At 56.0% G+C, this 23,632-nt stretch overlaps 1 protein-coding gene across 1 annotated transcript; it reads right to left on the bottom strand.

Moving 5' to 3' along the window:
- Positions 1-261: 261 nt before the first annotated feature.
- On the bottom strand, positions 262-19,749 carry GPRC5C (G protein-coupled receptor class C group 5 member C). Its single transcript, XM_077854114.1, is given in 6 exon segments — positions 262-860; positions 2,998-3,092; positions 5,635-6,123; positions 6,126-6,222; positions 6,224-6,717; positions 19,598-19,749. Coding segments are annotated over 5 exon segments (1,323 nt in total). The 5' UTR covers positions 6,686-6,717; positions 19,598-19,749; the 3' UTR covers positions 262-680.
- Between the last annotated feature and the right edge of the window lie 3,883 nt (positions 19,750-23,632).

Genomic DNA, 23,632 nt, shown 5'->3' with positions numbered 1-23,632 from the left:
CAGATGCTGGACTAGACCCTGGACAGGAGCTCGGCCCGAAAGGTCACTCCAGTCACACACGACATGATACCCAGGCTCAGCTAAAGACACCTTCCCTGTAGGCAGGTGTCAGCCACTCAATTGCACGGGAAGAAAAAGGCGCAGTGGCTTTCACATGAGCCGGTTTTGGGGGGAGAGAGAGGAACCACCCACGGCCCATGGAGGAGGAGGCTCATCAGTGGCCCAGAGCCCAGGTCAGAAACGACATTCCCAGAGGAAGGGCTCGTAAAGCAAAAACGTGTTTATTAGGCACCCTTGCTCCTCACAGAGGAGCAAGACCCAGGACAGAGGAGCAAGACCCAGGACAGACGCGCCTGAGCAATCTCTCGAGGCTGCAGGAATCCCTCGGAAGACTCCAGAAAGTGTTGGCACTGACCGGCCATCACCCAAGAAGAACACTATCTGGCTGGAGTACAAAGCCGGGACTGGCTCCTGGACTCCACAAACACTAAGGAATGGGTGAGGGGGCCTCCCGGGGACACCCACCCAGACACTGGCAGCCAGGGTTGGCCTTCTGGCTCTGAGGCAGTTTTCCAGAGCCACTGAGGGGCCGGGAGCCATAGGAGAGCAGTGGGCTTCTCACCCAGGCCACGTCCCCAGCGCCCTCCCCCAAATCTGCCCGCCTCCTTCTGGCCGCCGACTCAGTCCCACACGTAGGGGTTTCTAAAGACCTGGGAGCTCTTGCCGTCTCTCGGTGGCGTGGCTGCCTGGTGGCTCTGGGCCGCATACATGTCTTCGGCCCTCAGGGTGGAGTTGGCACTGCCCATCACCTGGCTGTTGGCGGTGGCTCGTGGGAGGATGACGTCGTAAGCTCCTTCGGACTGGAAGGAAGGACAGGAGGTCTCACAGCCGGGTTCCGCCAGGGCGGACACACAAACACTCTGCTTCCTGCAGGGCTGCGCCTGCCAGCTCCCCCTTCCCTGCCCCCCTCACCCCCCAGCAGGGCCCCAGCTGTGGCCTGGGATGGGTGACTCCACCTCTGGAAGCGGAGGGGCTGGCCTGACCTCGAGCCCCCTCCCTCACCCCGCAGAGTGCCAGGCCTCTGGGCATGGGAAGAGGCTTCTGGTCACCTCGGATGGCCCTGGGGCTTCCTTATTTTCGGAAGGATCCTCTTCTCAAGCCCCCTCCCTCCTGCTCCCAGTTCCTGAGGGAAATCCTGGGGCCCAGTGGACAGTGAAGCACAGTGAGTTCTACTACCTGCCTGCTGATGCTCCCAGGCTCCCTTCTCCCCAGACTCTTCCCCGAGTCCTCAAATGGCAACAGGACACCCAGGGGCATCAGAGCTGTGGGTCTGCCTGGGTGAGGACAGCTTGGCCTGCCCACATTTCTTATCTCAAAGCCTGGGTGGGCTCGTCAGATGTGGAGACCTAAAGCTCAAATTCTCTGCCTGGAACCTGGCTAGAGCTGCAGCGGCCCTCCTCCCATGTGGGGCAGACACGGCTGTGAGGTGAGGAGGGTCCAGAGGCACCCATCCTAGCTCCTGACCTGGAGGGCAGGTGAACTTCTGGCCTCACTAGCCTTATCCCTAACCCCTGGCACTACAGGGCCCCAAGACACCTTCCGTCTAATCAGACCCGGGTGGTTCTCCCACTGGTTTGCAGTCGCCTTAGCTTGCCAGCCCCTAGTAGCTCCAGGAACATCTGGGCAAGTGGGGCTCAAACCTGGGTGTGCATCAGAATCCCCACCTGGGCACTTGGTTCAGCTCCAGCTGCAGCCACACCTAGTCAGGCTCCACCCAGTGGTGGCTCAGGAAATGTTTACCTGGGGTGGGGAGGAAGGGAGCCCCCATCTATGGTCTTTGCTGATCTCTGGGGTGGTTACTCCCATCCTGGGAGACTCCAGCAGATTCCGTGTTAGATGATACTACCGGAGAGATGCTAACCAGCAGCCCCATCCCACCACTGGCCTTACACAATTTGCATTTTCAGCAAGTTCCCAGGTGATGGTAATGCTGGGGGGTTTGGGGACCACGTCTGGATCCTTCCCCCCTTCCCCCTGCCCAGGAAGCAGGACTCTATGTGCTCAGGAGTGAGGGGTGGCAAGGGTGGGACAGCTCCTGGAGGAAGGATCCTGGGGTGGGGGGGGTCCATAGCGTGAGTGACTGTGACCAGGAGACTCTGCTCCTGTCCTTCAGAGAGACTCCTTGCCCCTCCCAGCGCTTAGCTGTAGGTTCAGCTTAGGGGCTGGAGCTGGAAGTTTCATATATTCACTGTACCTGCCCCCCACCCCCAGGGAGGGGGGTGCTCACGGCAGGGAGAGGGGGTGAGAACACCACCCTGCCAGGGAGAGGGGGTGAGAACACCACCCTGCCGACCTCCTTCGTTTCCTGTTCCCAGAGTCCTGCCAAGGCAGGTCACTGACCTCTCCCCCCAGCGACTGCCAGCCCGGGAGGAGGAACATATATGGAGCGAGTGAGAATCTAACCCACTGTCTTCCTGTTCCCAACCCCCCACTGGCTAATGGAGCATCTGGTTTCCAGAACCCAGGGGAGGCGTGAGGTCGAGAACTGAGAGCTGCCGCCTGCCTGTGCGGGGAGGGGAGCCAAGGCCCTCCTGGGACAGCTGTGGTTGAGGAGTAAGTACTTACCCAGACCTGCTTTTTGGTCCTCTGTGCCTTTGGGGGGCACCAAAGAATGACACCCCCCCACCTGGCTGAAACCTTGCTTTGTTCCTCCCTAAGCTCCTGTGGGTAACGCTGGCATCTTCCACCAGCCCGGGGCCCGGGTCATTGTGTGATGCCCCATAACCCAGGGCAGGTCCCCCTGTAGTGCAGCTGAAGGCGACGTATATATCGGCTCCAGGAAGCGGGCATCAGGAGCCGAGGGGCTCCGTTCCCGAGGCTGCCACAGCAGACAGAGAGGCCTGCCTCCTCCCTACCACCTCCACCCCAGCCTGCACCAGCCCGCTCGGGCTGGGCTCCGTGGCCCCGGCAGGGTCAGACATGTGGGACCCGACTCACCGGGCCTTTGTGCATCAGGGCCATCTCGGTGGGCTGGTACACGCTGGTCAGCAGCTGCCCGTTGTACCCACTGTATGGTGACACCGGTCTCTTAGCTGCAAAGAAACGCAGGTGCGGTTTGGGGGCTGGGCTCTCAGGCAAGGCTCCCAGGGGGCACGGGCAGGGAAGAGGGGGCTTGTCCGCCCTGGCAGTACATCTAACCCAGCAAGGAAGCCTGGCCAGGGGTGGCCAACCTGGGGGTGAGGCTGCAGGTGTGGGGGCCCCTGCAGAGACCAGAGTGCCTTTGTCAGGAGTCAAGGAGAGCACGATGCTGCCTGCCTTCCGCTCTGGCTTTTCTGCAGTGTGAGGACCCCCCCCCCTTTCAGCAAAGAAAAATGCTCCTGTCAGCAACCTTCACATCCCCATCCGCCCTCGGGGGGCCAGAGGCCAAGAGGGGCACATGGGCCTTCTGCGGCCTTCCTAGATGGCCAGGCTCCAGCTCTGGCCTTTCCCACTGCAGGCCAGCTGCCAGGAGGTAGGGGAAGCAGGGAGAGCCCCCACAGCCTGAGACTTCTCATGTTGTCCCAGGGCACAGCTGGCTGCTGATCCTCCAGGTCCCCAAAACCCAGAGCCCCACCAGGAGGTGAAGGTACATCCTGTCCTGTGGCACCCTGGCAAGTTTCCAGAACTATTTTCAGCTCCGGGAATACCTCCCCACGCCATGCCTTTGGGTATACAGTCGTCCAGATTTGCTTCTATCCTGCTGGGGTTCCCAGGGAATCTGGGGAAAGCTGGCAAGCAACCCCTAGGGGCCCGAGACCAGGCTGTGCCGTAAGGGTGGCAGGTGGGTGTGTGTCTCCTGCAGGCTGATGGCCCGCAGCTCTGAGGGACCACGGCTAGGGCTGGCTTCCTAAGTGCTGGGCCCACTCGATTGATTTTTCCATTTAGATTTAAAAAAAAAAAAAAAAAAGGAAAGAAAAAAACCCTCAAACCCTCACAGCCCAGAAGTGTTTGCCTTGAGAGGACAAAGGCTGAGGACTCCGCGGGCCTCATGGCCCGGCTCAGGGCGAGAGCAGGTGTGCGTGCACAAGCCCCGCCCCCACTCCAGCGTCCCCGGGGGGGGGGGGGGGGGGGGGGGGGGGGGGGGGGGGCGCCGCCACCCCGCTGGGCAGATCAGGGCTCAGGTGCCAGGCAGGATGAGGGTCACTCCTTTCTTCAAAACAGAGATGGTGGGGATCTGTTTGTAGAGGAGTTCTGATTCTGGAAGTTCCCCGGTCTCTGACTCAGACTTCTGGCAGAGACCCCAGACCTGGAGACCCACAGTCAAGCAGTTCAAGTCTTAAGTCCCCAAACATCTTGATCAGCCCAGTCTGAGTTTGGGGTCAGGGGTCTGTCCCAGTCCTTCTGACCTCCAGTTCCCAGTCATGTCAGCTAAAGGGGCCTGTAGCCAGCTGGCTGAGGACAGCGTGCCACAGGACACATCAGGAAAGGCACAGCATGTGGCACACAGTAGGTGCTCAATAAATGCCAGTGGTCCTTACAATCAACAAATGCCAGAGAAATATTCTTCCTTTTGGAAGCTGGGAGCTCGAGCAACTGGCCAAATGCCCCAGAGAAGCATCCCCCACCTCCCCCACCTGCTTCTCAAACTTCTCCCCACGGGGGCTTGGCACAGGCTGCAGAAACTTCACCCATTCCGGCCTCTTCCATTTCTAGGACGCCCTCAGCCTGACCCCTCTGAGGCTGCAGGGCTGGCTGGTGCCTAGTGCTGGGCTCCAACAGGAAAGCCCCATCCCATTAACAACGAGCCAGGATAGGAGCTTGGGGACAAGCCAGCTGGATAGTGGGTGCTGTTTAGATCAGGATGTGGCACAGTGCTTTTCTTAAAAAGAACAAAATCGGGGCGCCTGGGCGGCTTAGTTGGTTAAGCGTCCAACTCTCGATTTTGGCCCAGGTCACCATCTCGGGGTCGTGAGATGGAGCCCTGTGTGGGGCTCCACGCTCAGCAGGAGTCTGCTTCTCTCTCTCCCTTTCCCCTGCCCCTCCCCTAGCTTGTACGTGTGCTCTCGGGTGCACGCTCTCTCTAAAACACATAAATAAATCTTAAAAAAAAGAACAAAATCTTAACTGAGAAGACTTTTAAAGGAAACGAAGACTATGAATATGTGCATAATAGAAAAACAAGTCCTGGAAGGGTAGTTGTAATAATAGTAAAACGACAGTAACCCACACAGCTAATAGCTAATACTTCTAGAGTACTTTCCAAGTGCCAGGCACAGACATTAGCGTAATCTTCACAAGAACCCTATTTAACAGGGACCATCCTCATCCCCATTTTGCAGATGAGGAAACAGAGGCACATGGAGGTAAACGATGGGTCAGAGGCGGCACAGAACAGGAAAGAACGGGGTAAACTGGGAAGACAGCTGGGGAGGAATTACCTGTGGTGTTTGAAATTTTATAGTGAAAATACATTTGTGAATCACAGGAGTATAGAGAAAAAAATTTTTTTTAAATGGACTTTAGGGACTTTAAGGCAGAAACCTAGTGATAATTCGAGAACCTTCCATTTTGCTTGGGAGACCAGCGCCCCAGTCCTGTCCTGCCGTCAAGGATGTGGAGTGATAGGGGAAGCGGGGAGGGTGTCCCTTCACCTACCTGAGGCTGGCTCATCCATGGAAAATGCCTTGTTCTCCACAAACATACTCTGGCCCTTCTGCTCTTTCAGGATGGTCTCGTAGCCTACGCCCCGGGTGGGGTACATGTCCCCCTGGTAACTTTGCTCTGGGCTGGCCTTGGTCACCTGGGAGACCTCAGGGATGACATAGAAGAGCACAAAGGCCCAGGCATTGGCGGCGAGGGCGATGGCCAGCGTGGGGTCATCCCAGGTGGGGCTGTTGCGCTGCCTGTTGCCGTACGTGTACATGACAATCCACACCACCCATATGGCAATGGAGGTGGCCGTGGTGAGCAGCACGAAGGCCCCGTGCTTCCGCCAGCGCTTGAAGCGGCCACACACGACGGGCCAGGCCCCCGTGAAGGCGCACAGCAGCAGCAGCATGACGTAGATGAGTGCCATGACAAAGTCCATGTTGGCGATGGCGCAGGGGGAGGCTGTGACCCAGGTGGCACTGCTGTTGCCCCCAAGGGCCCTCGGCCACCGCCCCGGACCAGCGTAATGATCAGCCACTCGGTGTTGATGATCACCTCCACAAGGGTGAGCAGCAGAGCCACGGTGAAGATCACCCCAGCCCCGGGGCCCGTGGTTCTTCCGGGCCAGGAAGTTGAGGGCAAAGACATGCGCCACCAGGCAGGAGAAGCAGATGGCGAACAGGACTCCGAAGAGGAACCGCCGGGAGGCACAGGTGGAGAAGTTGGGCTTCACCACGCAGGCGAACACGAGGCAGAAGAGGCCCAGGGTCCCCAGCAGGAAGAACACCTGGGTCCCCAGGACGCTCCGCTTTTTGGTGTCCTGCACAAAGGGGAGGCTGGCCACAAGGATGATGGTGAGGACGAAAGTGGTGACAACTCCCGCCCCGGCCACTGCCTCCAAGATAATGCCCCAAGCCCCAGAACGGTCACACAGGTTGTAGTAGAGGGGGTTGAGGTCCGGGCTGCAGCCAGGTGGCACATGGTTCTGGGCCTGGGCCCCTGAGAATAGGAAGAGAGGCAGCCCCAGGCACGTCAGCAAGGCTTTGGGGATGGCCATCCTGGCTCCCAGGCCAGGCTCCAGCTGGGTCCCTAGAGAGGGAGAGAGAGAGAGAGAGACCAAGAGAAAAGGCAAAATCAGTCCTCCAAGGCCAGACGCTGACACACCAGTCACTTGCTTTCCCCTAGCCTGATTCAAGGCAGACAGCGCAAGCTGATCACGAGACTGTCCCCCTGGGCTTCAGAACCCTTCTTGACACAGAAGTCCTGGAAGGCATATCAACTGATCAGGGAAGCATGTGAGATGAAGCCCATTGGTCATCTCTGTCCCCAGTCATGGAAAAGGAGGCATCTGTCACTGAATTTTTAGGTTTCTCTCTCCCCAACCATAACCGGCATCTGAATACCACCCCCCCCCCCCCACCGAGCTCTTGCAGTTTGAGCTGGGGGTGAAAGGGCTTGGGAGCAAGTCAAAACCAAGCTTATCAATCCATTTAGCACTTTCTCTCTGCCCTGAGAGTCTCTGAGTTCAGCAGGCCGACCACCGTGCCCTTCAACTCCGCCCCGGTGATGCCCACATCCATGGCCAATCAGCCATCCACTCATTCACACAACAGGCACGTCATGAGCACCCGTGACAGGCATGACCTGCATCTGGAAAAAATGAAGAGACCAGTCCTCTTGGATTCCTACCCACCACCTCCCTTTGCCCACTCCCCACCCCCACCCCACCCCCACCCCCAGCCCAGCTCTCCTCTCCTCTTCAGAATCCAAACTTCTTTGTCTAGCTCAGTTGCTGGAGTCAAGGATAAAATAATGTCTCAGCTAGGGAGTTAATGACTTCATGCAAAAATCCTCCTATGAGGCATTAACATTTTAAAAGCAAGAATGGGGAAGGGCAATGAAAACCCCAGAGGAACTCATCTGTCACATAAGTCTTTAAGGCATTGTAGCTAAAAGGCACAAAAGAGACCTTTCATTCACGCCAGAAAGGTACCCTACGTACTACTCATTTGACCAGTCCCGATGGGCGGCTCTACCAAGTGCTGTAGATGAGCCGCAAAGACACGGAACCCCTGCTCTCGACACCAGCTGGACTGTCCCAGTGTGAAGTGGAGGTAAAGAGTCTGGCAGGTGGGACTTTAGATTTACTTGGAGAACAGAGAATCTCAATGTTCTAAACAGCCAGGTTCAAAAATACTACGAAATCCAAGCACGTACATAAAACCACCCTTATGTTGAACTAATTAGTTCTAACTGCCTCTTCCTCCTCTCTCACTTCTTGGGTCCCCAGAACTCTCCAGAAAGATGGCAACCAAGCTTTCCAGGCTGACAGTGACCACTAGTGGCTTGCAGGGGAATGGCATGATCCAACTCTTCCCGCCTTCCCTTCCTCCTTTGGGGGAGGTGATGCTTAGTCTACCCCCTTGTTTTCACCATTCCTAGTTTCCTAATTTCTAGCAGGTGAACAAAAGCCCTAAGTCTGTCAAGGGAAACTCCATAACTGATAAGTGGAAGAGTACCTACTACTGGATCAAGAGAAAAAAAAAATCAAAGATTAAGTGAAGCCGACATAATAAAAGTCATCAATTTGGGGGATCCCTGGGTGGCTCAGTGGTTTGGCGCCTGCCTTCAGCCCAGGGCGTGATCCTGGAGACCCGGGATTGAGTCCCACATCGGGCTTCCTGCATGGAGCCGGCATCTCCCTCTGCCTGTGTGTGTGTGTGTGTATGTGTGTGTCTCATGAATAAATAAATAAAATCTTTAAAAAAAAAAAAAAGGTCATCAACTTTCAAAGTCCTAGGTGCGCCTTGAAAATATCATAGGTATCTCGACCTTCTCAGCTACTTCATTTTCCAGTTAGGCTTGCTTTTCCCCCAAATACTACCTATCATTAACTCTTAATAAATGAACATCTTTATTATTTTCCAAACTAACTGCATGGTCAGAGCTCAGTTTCTCTGGACTTCTAAGGCAAAAGCACGGTTTCCCCTGCTTGGAGATTTAAAAAAGCTTTTGTCGGGGACTTTGTGTAATCGTAAATCAATAAAGCATAAACTGTATTTACAAGTGCTGGAAAGAAAGAAGAAGGGTGGAGGATTAATGGGCAAGGAGGAACATCGAACCACTCCAGGGAGAGAGGTCATTTGCAAGATTATATGCTATGGGTTCCTAAGCATTCAACCCCAGCTGGGGCATTTGGGGCTCAGAACAAAGCGGCCAGAACTTGTGGTAAAGTTGGAGAGGTGGAAGTAAGCCCTGCCTGAGAAAGGCCACCCTGATTGAGCCCCCAGGTATCTGCACATCTTCAAGCACTTCACCCTCTCCTCGCTCTGGGGGCCAGTTTAAAACAGGCAATTTTTCCAAATCAGAAAATATTTAATGTGCATCTGGGGGGACAAAGGCCAGTAGTTCTCAGAGCTCTGAGAGATACAAGGATGGACAAATATAGCCTCTGACTCGATTGTTTGTTGTTTTCTCCCTGACATGGTTTTTATTATTTTTAAAGATTTTTTTACTATTTAACTATTTAGAGAAAAAGAGTACAAGTACGGGGAGCAGCAGACAGGAGAGGGAGAAGCAGGCTCCCCACTGAGCAGGGAGCCAGATGTGGGGCTGAATCGCAGGACCCCTGGATCATGACCTGAGCCGAAAGGAGCCACTTAACCGACTGAACCACTCAGGTGCCCCTGGTTTTTAAAATCTAGTACAAGGGGCGCCTGGGTGGCTCAGTCCATTAAGCATCTGTCTTGGGCTTAGGCCATGATCCTGGGGTACTGGGATCAAGCCCCACGCCTCAGGGTCCCTGCTTGGTGGGGAACCTACTTCTCAATCTCCCTCTGCTGCTCCTCCTTGCTTGTGCTATCAAATAAATAAAATATTTAAAAATAAATAAATAAAATCCAGTACGAGAAATACGGTAGGTCTATGAGAAAATGATTAAGTGCCACCCAACAGAATTTGCCTCTGGGGGAAGGAGAGGTGCTACAAGAACACAGAGGAGGAAGCTCTTCCAGCTGAGGGGGTCAGAAAGACAGAATGGAGGAGACCTTTCAACGGCATTTTATTCAGTTCTTAGCCCACCTTCATGTATGAACGGAGTCTGTTAGGGGAGACAGACTAGAAATGCTACAGGGAAGGAGGTTGGGGCATTATTCTAAAGGCAATGGGGAGCCGCTGCAAGCTTTTTTTTTTTTTTTTTTTGGTACAAAGACGGCATAACCAGGGTTGTGGTTTAAGATCTGAATCTGGCAAAAAGCACAGGCAATTGATTTGTTGAGGACACATTCACCCGTTTAAAGATCGAGGCCAAAGGTAAAGCCAGAATGGCCAGATCTGAGAGAGCCTTTCCCAAATAAAATCTAAGGACTGCTTGGAGGTGGGAGGAAAGGACACCAAAGCTTAGGCTACAAGTTTAAATCTGATAACAACCATGTCATTACAAAAAAAAAAAAAAAAAAAAAAGAAAAGAAACACCAAAAAACCCCCAAACCAAGCCAGGTCCCATTTAGCTCTGTCACTTACTCTTCTGATCCCATCTTGCTCTTAGAAGTACACTCTTTTACCAGCATGCAGCAACCTGGCAAGCTCTCTGCCCCACCAATGTGGGGAACTTCCAAGGAAGGAAAGAGGAACCTCTTCTGGCCCCTCCTCCCCGCCCAGGTACCGAGCTGTTCAGCTGCCCTAAAACTTACCAGCCCCAGATGAAACAAGCCATTCCCACCCAGAAAGGATCCACGTCTCTGTTCCCAGGAAAATGCAAGGGTGAGTATGGACACAGAATTACACCAACTCAGACCTAGGGCAGTGATCCGTGGAGGCCAGCAGATTTAGAGTAGGGAGCTCAGAAGAGTTGTGCTGGTTCTCTGACCTCCAGGAGTGCAGATTCAGCCAGTCAACACATGCCACCTTCTACACGCTGGAGAAGGGGAAAAGCACTGCAAAGAGCAGGACCCAGCTCTGCCTAAGAGACTCTCCCTCCTACGAGTCCCTAAAGCCTAGACTTCTGGCTGTCTCTGAACCTTGATGGTTAAAATTCCGTGCATGTGTCTCCCCTACCAGGCTGGAAGGTCTGTGAGGGTTGTGAACAAGATAAAGACGGGATTTATCTTAGCATCCCTGCAGCATCTAGCGCGGTGCCTTGAACAGAGTAAGCATTCGCTGAACAGACTCAGTGCCTGCTTCTCCCCTGCCTTCTTCAGTGTGGAGTCACATCTCCTGTGTCAGGGCTCTCAGTGGGACCAAGGAGGGGAGTGAGAGGGGGACCTCCTCCTGCCCCATGAATTTCTCCTACATCGCCGCTGCAGCACAGCCCAGTCTCTCGGATTATTTCCTGGACAAAGGGGCCCTTTTGCTTCACCTCCTTGGAATCAGTCATACAAATATTTTTAATCATCTCTGAAATCAGCCTCTCCCCAGCTCAGCCACTCAGCCCCCAGCTCTGGTCTGAGTCAGCCCAATCCAGTTCCAGAATCCCCTTCCTCCCAGTTTCCCTCTCCAGGGGGGAAGCAGAGAGGCCTCAGCATAGTGGGGTGGGTTCAGAGGCCCAGCTAGCACTGACTGGCTGGATCAGAGGCAGTCAGGCCCTCTCCCCGTTCCAGAATAAGCCACTCCTCACCCCCCCGCCCCCCCCCCCCACCGTTCACACCGGAACCTGAGAAGCCCTAGGGCATAAGAGACCATCCTGAAGAGGGCACTAAGGGCTTCTTTCTTTTTTTTTAATTTTTTTTTTTTTATTTATGATAGTCACACACAGAGAGAGAGAGAGAGAGAGGCAGAGACACAGGCAGAGGGAGAAGCAGACTCCATGTACCGGGAGCCCGACGTGGAATTCGATCCCGGGTCTCCAGGATCGCGCCCTGGGCCAAAGGCAGGCGCTAAACCACTGCGCCACCCAGGGATCCCGCACTAAGGGCTTCTAAGCACCGCCCTGGTCTAGAGCTCCCAGGCTCTAGGATATGAGTAGGCTATAGACACACGGCCTGCAGTTACACTGAAGGGTGCCATGACCTCTGACAGCCCCCTCTCAAAGGCACCTAAGCTCACCCCAGGAAACCACAGAGCATCCTCCTTTCTCCCCGCTCCTCATCTGCCAGCACTCAGCAGCCTATCAGGAGAGATGGATGGACCCACCAACAGCCCTCCCACCTCCTCTCCCTGTCCCCCATCCCACCCCACCTTTCTGGAATCCTGTACTTAGGCCCTATCAACTTACCCCTGTCCAGTGGTCTCTGGTGACTAAACTCACCAATGAGAGGGGTTGGAGATGTGCAGTTAGGAGGTACCTCCTACCCAGGTTGGGAAGGGAGGGGCTTCTGGGAACCTCAGCCTAGACTTCCACATCAAGTGGGCATTTGGGCCAAAATTTCCCGAGCATTCCGAAACGTGGAAGCCTTCAAGGGTCTGCTCTGGAATGCCACTCTGGAATGCGCTCCACACCACAACCGCCCCCCTCCCCCACATACACATAGGAAGACGCAAGGTGGGAACCTCCAAGAGCACAAAATCCTATTTTGACACATTCTGCTCCCGGTGGATCAAGATCGTGGAGCTTTCAAACGATTGGCTTTTCGGGGGTGTAACAGTGCGCGGCGGGCGTCAGGATGGAGGGGCGCTACCCAACCCCTGCGGCTGCAAAGGGCCCTAGAAAAGCCCTGGAGGGAGGAGGGGGCAGTGGAGTAGGGATCTAGAAGCCAAGCTGCCATAAGAAGGGGCTCTTGGATGGTCCGATTCCAAACTTCCTATAGGAAGATTCTGAGAATTTCCCTCCTGGTTCCTCGGGTCTACACCGGCCTCCCCAACCCCCGGCACCGGAGAGGAGGCCGGCCCACCCGTGGGAGCCCCGACTGTGGGGTTGAGGGCAGCGCCGGGCTCCCCCCACCCCCACCCCGCCGGGTCCCCAGCCCACTCCGGTGTGCAAAGTTTCCGCGCCCGAGCGGAGTTGGCGCGGCGTCCTCCACCCTGGGGCTCCTGCCCCGGCGCACGGCCAGCCGGCCCGACCCGGCTCTTCCGGGCGGCGGAGGGGAGGGCGGGGCGGGAAGCAGCAGCCCTTACCTGGGACGGCCACCTCCAGCCCCAAGCGGGGCGCGGGCGCGGGGAGAGGGGCTCGGCGGAGGGCGCGGAGCCAGGCGCGGCCCGGGCCCGGGGTGGCGGGGCCCGCGCGGGGGTCGGGGCGCAGGGCCTGCCTCTCCCGGGAACCTGGGCCGGGCTGGCCGCGCTCGGTCGCTCCTGCTGGCGCTGGCCTCTCCCTCCGCGCTCTCGGCTCCCTGCTCCGGGCGAGAGTGGGCCGGCGCCTGCATCACCGTGACATCACCTCCATTCAGGCGCTTATCGGGCGGCCGCCGCGCTCCAGGTATGTGCAATCCGTTTGCACAGTAACAAAGCGCGCGCGGCCCTCCCCCCGCCGCCGACTCACCTCCAGGCTCCGGCGAGGCGCACTTTCCGGCCGGGGAGGGAGCTCGGAGTTTCTGGCGGAGCTGGCCCGAGTGTTGTTGCTGTTTACCGCCACGCCCCCGCACACGGGCGCGCGCACTCACGCGCACTCACGCGCACTCACTTTCAGGATTCGCCTTTCCCTCCGGAAAGCGGTTTGGGGTGCAGCCCAGCGCGCTCCCTCGCCCCGCATGTCCCAGCGCTCACACACGGACACGCGTGGGGCCCCCCGCGGTGCGTCTCAGCTAGCCTCGGTCACCTCCGCCCCGGCTCCCCCGTGGGGCACACACGCCGGGCACAGGTCGCTGCTCCCGGCTGAAGCGAGGCGCACACTCAGCAGAGTGCGTCTTTGTCACGCCTTCTGCGCCCCCTCCCCTCCCCGAGCGTGCACACGTGGACACACCACACACCGACAGTCCGCCTCCTCCACGAGCGGCCTTGCCCCCGGCACCTGGGTCACCAAACGTGCATGGGGCGGGGGGGGGGGGGCGCTGCGAGCGCGCCTGCCGCGGTGGGCCCGGCCGGGATCCACTCCGGATCGTGAGCAGACGGCGCCCCGGGCCCGACTTGCCTGCGCCTGGATTTCCCGCGACCGCCCCAGCACCGTCCAACTGAGCGCGCTCCCCTCCCGGCGCCCCCGTTCCCTGCTCCGACTTGTCCTAATTAGCCGTCACGGTCATGTTCCCCGCGGTCCCCTGCGCTCCGGGACGCCTCGGCCCTGACTCCGAGCCCAGCCCTCCGGCCGCCCGCGGACTCTTCCACGAGTTCGGGTACCCTCCCCGCTCCGCGCCCCACCCCCACCCCCACCCCCCACTCCCTGCCCCGGGGTCGATCAGCCGGTTGCCACCCTTTCCCCTCCGGCCCCGGGAATCGGCAGAAAGGGAACGACCGAACTGGGCGAGGGGATCCAGTCTGGGACGTCCCCGGCCCAGTAAACAAGAGGAGATTTTTTCCGGCCGCCTTCCCCTGGGGCTGCGCGCTCCGCGGGAGGTGGGCTGCGCGGCCCGGGGGCGCCCGGCGGGGCCTAGTTAGCTTGCACGCCAGGCCCGGAGGGGCCGCGCGCACCGGGAAGGGAGAGGCTGTTGGGCCTGGCCGGGGCCCAGGGGACGCGGAGGGAGGGCAGCCGCCGGGTCTCCGGGGTGCTGGTTCTTGTGACGCCGAGTTGCCTGGGGGATCGCCAGCAGCGCGCGGTCGGAGCCAGCCAGAGTCGGGGCGGGCGGCGGGGCGTGTTTGCACAGCCCCGAGGGCCCCCGGGTGGGGGCGGGGCGGGGGGCAGGCTGGGGGGAGGGCGTGGGCAGAGGGGAGGGGTACCTCCGGGGCTGCTGGTGCGCCTGGGTCTACGACAGGCAGGAGTCAGACTCCGGGAATCTCCGGGCGCTGGCGGAGCGATCCACCTCAGGCCTGCCCCTCCCCTCGCGCACCGGCTCCTCGGACTCCGGGAGAGTGTTTGCTTAGCGGCCCCGGGCTGGCGGCGGGGCCCGGGGTTTTCTAGAACCTGCCTCCCTCCCTGTGCCTGGCCCTCGCTTGCAGGTCTCGGAAGTGCGGTGATCACGGAGCTGTTTCCGTTCTTTTTTAAATATTAAGAGGAAGAGCGCGTTCTGGTGCCAAGTTGCGCGTTTCTCTCCCTCTCGCTCCCCTAACGCCCTGCACCCCCGCCCCAGCCTCCCGGACCCTCGCGGCGGGCTGTGCAGCCCCGTCCCGCGCTCAGAAGCCAACCCCTAAGTGAGCCGGTTACTCCCTGTGGCCTCCGGCTGTAGCTTTCATTAACCAGACACGTATTGCTGAAATCGGTTTGCTGCGAGAGCTGCCCATTAGCATAAGTGAAAAGGCGATTCCGAGGGCCAGGGATAGGGGCAGGGGAAGCGGGCTGGGAGCGGAGTTGTGGACCCAGCCCATCTTCTCAGTTTGCTTTCAAGCTTCTGGAACTCCAGCAGGTGCAGAGGACTCTCCCAAGAGGCAAGCTTCCCACCCCCACCCCCATCAGTCAATCAGTCTCTACCCAGGCAGGGGTCAAGTTGGGGTATCCAGTGCCTGGGCACCCCCTGGGAGCTGGGGAAGAGGCCCTCCAGCCCTGAGAGGTCAGCACCCCTGGAAATGTAGGGCAGGTTTCTGAAAAGGGTTTGCTGAGTCCCTTTTCACAGTGCCTGTCTCATTCTGGAACAGGATCTGCCTTTGAAACAAAGCAAGGCCCTTGGGGCAGATGACCCAGGGTTTTCAGCCTCCACCATCCCTGGTGCCCTTCCTTGGGCAAAGCCTGACTGGGTGAGGGGAGGTGGGACTGGAAGTCCGGATCCCGGATCTTGAGAGCACCCTCCACCAGCCCCCACGAGCCAGACTGTTGGGCCGCGGGGCTGCTGCTGGACACAGCCAGCCTGCATTGGCTAGAAGGGAAGTTCTGTGAGAGGTGTGTTGTCTTTCAAGACTCCAGGTATGGGGCGTCTGGGTCCCCAGATGCCATTCACTCAGTTTAATGACCCATAGGCATTTAAGCCTTTATGAACTCGTGTTTTCACCAAAAATGAACACTTTGTGAAGTCACCCCATATGGATACTGCCCACCCACCCTTCAGAGAGATCCTGGATTGATGGATTGTGGGGGAGTGCCTGGCTCCCTCTTTCCCCTTATATGGTGCTTGAGTTCCTGCTGGGCCATGGAAACTACTTTGATCCATCTCAACCTTCCTTCTCAGAGCTACCAGAGGCTAAGGGACTGACAAGGCCCAGGGGTCAGAAGCAGCTCTGCCACCTGCCAGCTGGGTGACCTAAACAAGTCTCTGCATCGGCCTGGGCTCTGCTTTCCTCTACTGTAAAATGGGCGTGATAAACCCACCTGGACATTTCACCCTAACATCCAGATGAATCTGATTCTAGAATGTTCCTCGCACAAGCCTGCCCCTCACAGGTGCCCAGAGGTCAGCCTCTCCTCTCCTATTGCATCCCCTGTGAACCTCAGTCCTGTCAAAATTCAAGTCCCATCTACTCTTGAGGAAGCTGCTTCTCTGATCTTCTTTCAATTCTATTTTATGGTTATCAGAATAGACTTATCATGCCATGCTCTGGGCCTTCACCTCTACTGTTCCTTCTTCTTCCACATCCTGTCCCTCCCATCCCCCCTTCTCTGACCAAAATTTTTACAGAATCACTGTTGCCTCAAAACTCAGCTCCAATGACCCTCTGTGAAGCTTTCCTCACCTTCCCCAGAAAGAACCATGGCAGTTGCTTCTTTACCCACAGCTTTTTCTCTTTTCCAAAATTTTATTTATTAGAGAGAGAAAGAGAGAGAGCGAGCACAAGCAGGGAGAGTAGCAGGCAGAGGGAGAGGGAGAAGCAGTCTCTCCGCTGAGCAGGGAGCCCGATGCAGGGCTTGATCCCATGACCCTGATATCATGACCTAAGCCAAAGGCAGATGCTTAACCAGCTGAGCCACCCAGGCGCCCCCCACCCACAGCCTTTTATGCATTCGTTCACTTATCATTACCCCAGTATATCTTCATCAGGCCTGACAACTGTCATCTCCCCAGTTAGACTGTGCCCTCAAGAGGGGGACATGTCTCATTTTGTGGCCCCAGGCATCTGGCACAGAGCCTGTCCATTGTTCTATGGTCAGGACAGTAGCAGTAAGAGTAGCGATACAGCCCCTGGAGGGTAGTCTGCTGCAGATTTTCCCCTGGTAACAGGGGCCCTGCCTACAGTTAGCACCCACCCTGCACACCACACCAGCCCAGCCCACTGCACCAGGCCTTCCTGGGGAGCAGGCAAGCCCCAGTGCCTTCTGGAGAAGTCTACTGCCCCAGGCCAACAATGCCTTACCTTCAGAGTCTGGGCAGGGGGCCTTGGCCACCTGGCTTGGGGCACAGGGGTGAGGAGGCTAGAGGTCAGTTTTGCTCCCTAGAGGGACTTCCTTTTGCATGGGTAGCAAGAGTCGGGGATTACAGTTGCAGCTGATGGACTCCTTCTCTCAGGAGCTATTTCCTTCTGCGGGGAGTGGGAGGCCTGAGCCTGGCCCCTGGGGGGCAGCGGGAGTTGAATGCCCTTGGTCTGGTGGCCTTGCCCCAGTGAAGTGAGAACAGCCCCTCCCTGATCTGAGGGTGGAGGCCCTTGGCTCCCTGACAGGTAGGTGCCTGGAATCTTGTGCCAGGCAGCTGGGTGCCCCACAACTGGCTGGTAAACAGATTTTGCATTTGATTTTTCCTTGCTCCCAGGCTCCATATTAACTCGTTACTGCCCAGCCTATGGTGTCTGGCTAAGTCTTCTTTTCTCTTAGGTTTGTATGCCTGACCCTTGGAATAGTAGGTACCCCCTGGTTTTTATAGTAGGAAGCCAGGGGCCTGGGAGCAGGCAAGTTAAACACTAATTCACCACAACTGGCTGCCCATGGGTGATCCCCCTGGAAATGTACCCGGAAGTGGGCCTTGGGCAGAGCCTGCTGGAATGTCACCTGATGCCAAGCCCACCCACAGTGGCCACAGGTCTGCTGCTCCCCATCCCCCCTCCCTGTCCATGGCTCAATGGCCACTAACCAACTGCCTGTGGAGGAGAGAACTGGATTTTCTGAGCTGTCCAGGTCTGGAGAATGTCCATGAACAGACAGTGGATCTAGGAACCAGGGTTAAAGCAAAGGGTCTGAGGGGTCAGGCCCCTCGGCCCACGAACGCCTTTCCAAAAACAAAAAAGAAACGTGTACACAGTACTGCACTTAGTACCCCTCACCTTCAGGAGGGGTCTCACCCCTGTCTGAGAACTTTTCAGGGACGGGATACCTGTTACCTCACTCCAGCAGCTGCAATGCCCCAGACTTATTACCTCCGTTACAGTCTACTCCCACTCCCCCCAACACCTCCAGTCACCCTGCAAACCCCCGTCCACTGGGGGACATTCCCTGACTTCACCCTGGTGCTCTGCTGACACCCTCACCAGCTCCCACTGCCTTGAATTGAAAGACGAAGCTTGCTTGCCCAGCATTCAAGGCCTCTGCAACCTACTCTCAACCTCGGGTGCCAGCCTCATTCCCCTCCTCTTCCCCACAGGAAATGGAAATGGCCACTCTAGCCCGAGAGGTCGGCTCCCAGTCTGGCCACTGGATTTGCCTTCCTGTGGCTGTACTCATGCTGTATCCCCCACTCTTCATTTGGGAAGCCCCCTTTGGGCCTCTCTCAACCAGTCCCCTTTTAAAGACCTGTGCTCCACCCAGAATTTTGGCTAGTGACCCCACCCTAGAGTTGTCCTCCCTCTGCTCCCAGAGCAAGCTCCCCTTCTAAGGCGAATTTGCTAGCCTAGCACTGTTCTGCATCGTTAATTATGAGGCTTGGTGGGGATCAGATTCTGATTTCATGTCTAGCCTTCCCTGCAGTCCCTAGGAGAGCGCTTTATAAACACAATTTTAAAAACAATAAAGGGGCTCCCGGGTGGCTCAGTAGTTGAGCGTCTGCCTTCAGCTCAGATCACGATCCTGGGATCCTGGGATCAAGTCCCGCATCAGGCTCCCCATGGAGAGAGCCTGCTTCTCCCTCTGCCTGGGTCTCTGCCTCTCTCTCTGGTGTCTCTCATGATTAAATAAATAAAATCTTTTTTAAAAAAAAGGCAATAAATACCAGTGGAATAGTGGGCTGACTGGCCAGGAGCTGAGAGACACCGCCTTCTCAAAGGGTAAGGGCAGGTCCAGGGTCTAGCCTTGGCCTTGCTGCCATCAGGAACCCACCACTCAGATCCCTGGCTCCCAGAATTCCAGGCCAGGAAGTTAAGAGAAATGCTAGCTAGTCTGATAACACAACACTCCTAATAGCTTGCCTCTGTGTCGCACTGTGCAACTTTCAAGTGTCTTTGATATTTGATCCTTGCAACCTTACAAGTTCAAGAAAGCAGCTATTACCTCCATTTCGTAGATTGAGAAACTGAGGTTCATAAAAGCCAAGCGGCGTGCCACGGACTAAAGCCTGTTTGTTTTAACTCCATGGCATGCCGCAAAGCGCTTTTCTCATCTCCCATACAGCTCTTACCTTTTCTGCCTTAACTAGTGTACGTGTCTTGTGTCCCCAACCAGGGTGTGAGCTCTTAGAGGGAAAGATGTGTCTGTCTCCGATCTACCTTTGTCCTCTCGATGCCTTGCCCATAGTAGGACCTCGATAAGTATCTGTGAGGGAGTAAATAGATGAAGGACCCGCACAGGCCCACATAAGAGAAGGACGGACGTTGGCAACGGAGCACCTAGTGTGGAGCCGACGCCCTGCCTTGTCCCCATGATCCCTTTGCTTCAGAAGCCAGCCTCACGGCAGTGCTGTCTACACTAAACAGTCCCCTGGCCTAGGCCAGGGCCACGTGTCTCCCTCTCCAACCCCTTCTTCCTTCTCTGACTCTGTTCTCCAGGTGGCCACTAGCCCTACAGTCACTCACGTCCCCTCTGCACACACTGCCACCTGCCCCTCCACCAGCCCCTCCAGCCATGACACAATTCTGAGCAGCATCCCCCCCACCAGGATTTGAGGGCACCCTCGCTCGAACTCAGCCGGGGGTGTCCCTGGAGGGCCAGGCTCGCCGCACTCACCAGGGATGGCGCTCCACCCGCAGGGCAGGACCAGCCAGCTGGCTCCTGGGCCTCGCCGTCCCAGCTGTTCCCCTCTTGCTGCCTGCTCGGGGCTTGACTCTCTCCCTTGCCGGAAGCCCAGCTGCGGCGGCCGAGGCTGCCGGGAACCTGGCCGGGCTATTCTGGGAGCGGGCTGGAGCTCTGGGCCGCCTGGCAGCAGCTGAAATTTCAACCCCTTTGGTTTCCACACTGTTCTTCTCCTCCCCGCTGATGAGAAGACGGAGTTCGGTCATTATGCAAAATTCAGAACCACGGATGGCGCATTTGAGGGTCTTAATAGCGGCTGTGGTTACGCTAAAGTGGGCCCTGGCCATAAACCACGTACCCTGCAGCCGCTGATGCAACGGCCTGCCCGCGCCCTGCGGTCGCCCAGGCGTAGCCGTGCTCCTCTGTCCCCATGCCCACCCTGCCCTTTAACCCCTCCAGACAAAGCCGATGGTGGAATTCCTCGGAGACCCTCTTCTCTTCCTTTTCTTTCTTTCCTTCTTCTTCTTCTTCTTTTTTTTTTTTTTTTAATTAAGACTGCAGGATTTGATTCTGCAATGTAAGCAATAAAGTATGAAGACTGAGTTTGGGTGACACGATTAGAGTCATAATTAACCCAAAGTTAAGCCCCCCTCTGATTAACCTGTTTCTGGATAGCCTGCTCTTAGAAGGCCCCGGAGATGATGGGCCGGCTTCATTATCCTCGTGGGGGGGTTGGAGGCCAGGATGGGAAGAGGGCCCCCCCACCCCGAGATCACACGGTGATGGACATATGGCTTAAGTGTGGCGTTGGCCCTCCTGTCATGAAACTGTGCTTTTAGAACCAAAAGGACCCCCAGAGTTGTCCAAAGGGCACAGAACTTGCTCGTCTGTGAAAGGGGGTAATAATTCCTGCCCCATGTGATTGCTGCAAAGATTATGCCAAACCACAGACCCGAGAGCTCTTGGCCAGAATGCCCATGACTTGGGACCTTCTGCCCCCAGGCTCATCTCCTTCCACTGCTGGTCTGTGCGAGGAGAGAGCGTCTCACAGAAACAGTGGTGAGGCTGGCTCCCTGGCTTTCTCCAGCCTCCGCACCCAGCTTCAGAACCAGTTCTATTGTTTAAAAAGCAGATTTCGGGGACACCTAGGTGGCTCAGTGGTTGAGTGTCTGCCTTCGGCTCAGGGCATGGCCCTTGGGGGTCCCAGGATGGAGTCCCACATCAGGCTCCCCGCAGGGAGCCTGCTTCTCCCTCCGCCTTTGTCTCTGCCTCTCTCTGTGTCTCTCATGAATAAATAAAATCTTTTTTTAAAATAAAAAGCAGATTTCGGGCTGCCTGGGTGGGTGTCCCTCATCCACTCCCATGCACTCTCTCTCTCAGTAGATAAATTAATTAGATAAATCAATACAATCTTTAAAAAACAAAAAACAGATGTCTGGACCCCATTCCTAATGTAGAACCCAAGTCTCTAGCCAAGAAGCCCAAAAGCCTGTTCTACAAGGTGCACAGGTGTGATTAGTGCTGCACACTGACCTTAAGAACCAGGGAGGCAGGGTTAAACCAAGAATTGTTCGAGTCAGCTATGAGGAAAGGAAGGGAAAATGCAGGCAAAATACAGAAAGCACGCATGCTCCGTGAAGGATCAGGTTCTCTGCTTCTCAGGAATGAGGGGCTTGGGAGCGTGAGTGCAAGGGTGGCACCAGGGTAGGAAAGCAGAGGTGATCCCCCGCGGAAGTGTTCCAGGAAACGAGAGCCTTGCAGCTTTCTCTATTCCTCCCCACACCCACCCTCAGCCTCTCCTGTGTTAAAGGCATGATTAAGGGTCAGGAAGTTGCTACGAGGCCTTTCCTCCTTTGCCTTGCCCTCCTGCCCCTTCCCCTAATATTTTCCAGCCCTGTCTGAAGTCATCCCAATGAGGGCGTGGTTCCTCAGAGCCCAAGGCTCACTCGGACTCTTTTAACCAGCGCTTCAGATGATGGTTGTGCTAGTAAAGTTTAAGAGCCACCGAAATACAAATCTCCCTTGAATTCTTCACCGGAGGAGGCGTGGGGGTAAAGTGATGGGCAAGACTAGGGGCTGAGGGGCCACTGCTGACCAGCGTGTGTGGTCATGGAGCAGTCTGGTTAGACGGACGAGCTCCTGGCAATGGGGTCTTGTTGGGGAGACAAGCAGCGAGGGTGCGGGGTGTGGAGTCCAAGTGGGGGTGGCACTGAAGTGGGAAGCATGGGCCAGACTCTTGTCTGTTGGAAGGTGAGGATTCCAGAGGCGGGAAGAATGCAGAACTCAAAAAAACATGAGCCAGTCCCAACAATAAGGCTTCATCGACATTTTTCTGGAGCTGATCCCACGTAGGTTTCTTCTTCCCGGAAGTCAGAGGCAGCCATCATTGAATTATTTTCTGCTGGTGTCTGGTCTTGCCCCTTGACACTCAACCTCCTCTTTCTAGAAATGGTAAGACTCCAGGAAAAAAAGCGGGTCAAGCTGAAGTGATGTGGGAGCCTCGGCTGCTGGTATGGGGTACTTGGGGTCATGGTGAAGTAGAGGAGGTAAGGCGATTTTCCCTCTACTCTTCTAGGTTCTCTGCTGGCAACTCTGAAATAAAAGACATGTTAACAAGAGGAAGACAAGTTTGTGAACACATATACAGGGGAAATGAGTAACTCTAAGAGCTGACTTAGAATGCAGGCCTAATGCTATCTTCAACTAAGACAGAAGAAAGAAAGGTGTGGGGAAAGCCAGTAATGGGGAGGTGACCAAGAAAATAAGGTTTGTTATGCAGATTGACGTGGGTGCCTCTGGGTTGATAACATTCTCATGATTTAGAGCTCTGTCCTTCTCTTCCTGGTACCGAGAGGGAGACACCCTTACAAACGGAGATTTCCTTTATAAATGTAAATGTTCCTTTACAAAAGGGTAACTGACGGTTTCCAGAGCTCCTCCGGGTGTCTGCTGTATCTCAAAATAATCGGCTCAAAATAATCCTTTTGCCAAGGAGGCATATTTTGAGAGGAGGCAAACTCTGCCACTCTTCAGTGACAATTTAGGAAAAACCACACCCAGTGAGCTTCTTTGATGTTTTTCCAAAGAGCTCACACCTGGCTGGTCTTTAGCTACAAGCACACCTGGAGGTTCTTTGCATCCAATTTCCATAGGTTGTCTTGCTCATTCAAAGGTATATTTCAAATGAGGCTGCCTTTTCTTACTTCTGCCCCCTTTTCCCATTGCCTTATTCACTGCGACTGTTTCCTGCTATCAGATGTGGAATGGGAGCCACAGACTTAGAGAAAAAAGGGGAGTGGGTACTTGTCCTACGGGAGCTGGTGACTCCTGGGCCTTCCCTTGGCCAAGGTCACTTGGATCAGCTCAGACGAAAGCAGCCCGAACGGTAGAGATTGATTCCCGACAGCCCTTTTGCTCTAATACCGTATTGCATTTCAAAACAGTTGTGCTGCTCTCCTGGGCATTTCCTAACCCGGGCTGAAAACAGTGGCTCGTTCGCTGTCCTTGGACCCGCTCTGTCAATGAAGTAGGGTCCAGAAAAGCCCCCTCAGAGGGTGTCCTCTGGCTGCTGCCTGGTCTCACCTGCCTTTCCAGCACCCCTCCTGCAGGCTCGGGTTCTTCCAGGGCCAGAGCCACAGTCTGACCTGACTGGCTGCCCCCCACCCCCAGCACCATGGGCATGGCCAGCTGTAGTCAGTGCTTCAATGGCCTGCTGTGGGGGGAAAATGGGAGAAGCTATAGACTCACCCAGAGTGCACCTGCAGTCACTCAGTTAAACCATGAGCACTGCATAAAGAGTCAAGAGACTGGGTACAGGACTCAGACTAACTTCTGAGTACCCGGCTGTGTAGCCATGGAGACATCTATTCACCTCTCTTGGGCTGTTTATCACCCATATAATAATGACAATGTTTAGTACTGCCCGGACTGTTTGGGTTACCTATTAACTCCTTTGATCCTCCAACATTCTATAATATGAATTACAATGGCTCTACCTGCTTATAAATGAGGCTTATAAATGAGGAAGCT

This window comes from Canis aureus, chromosome 16 (genome assembly GCF_053574225.1).
Source record: "Canis aureus isolate CA01 chromosome 16, VMU_Caureus_v.1.0, whole genome shotgun sequence".
NCBI classification, from domain to species: Eukaryota; Metazoa; Chordata; class Mammalia; order Carnivora; family Canidae; genus Canis; species Canis aureus.
The sequence above is the reverse complement of the archived record's forward strand: the minus strand, read 5'-3'. Positions and strand labels throughout refer to the sequence as shown.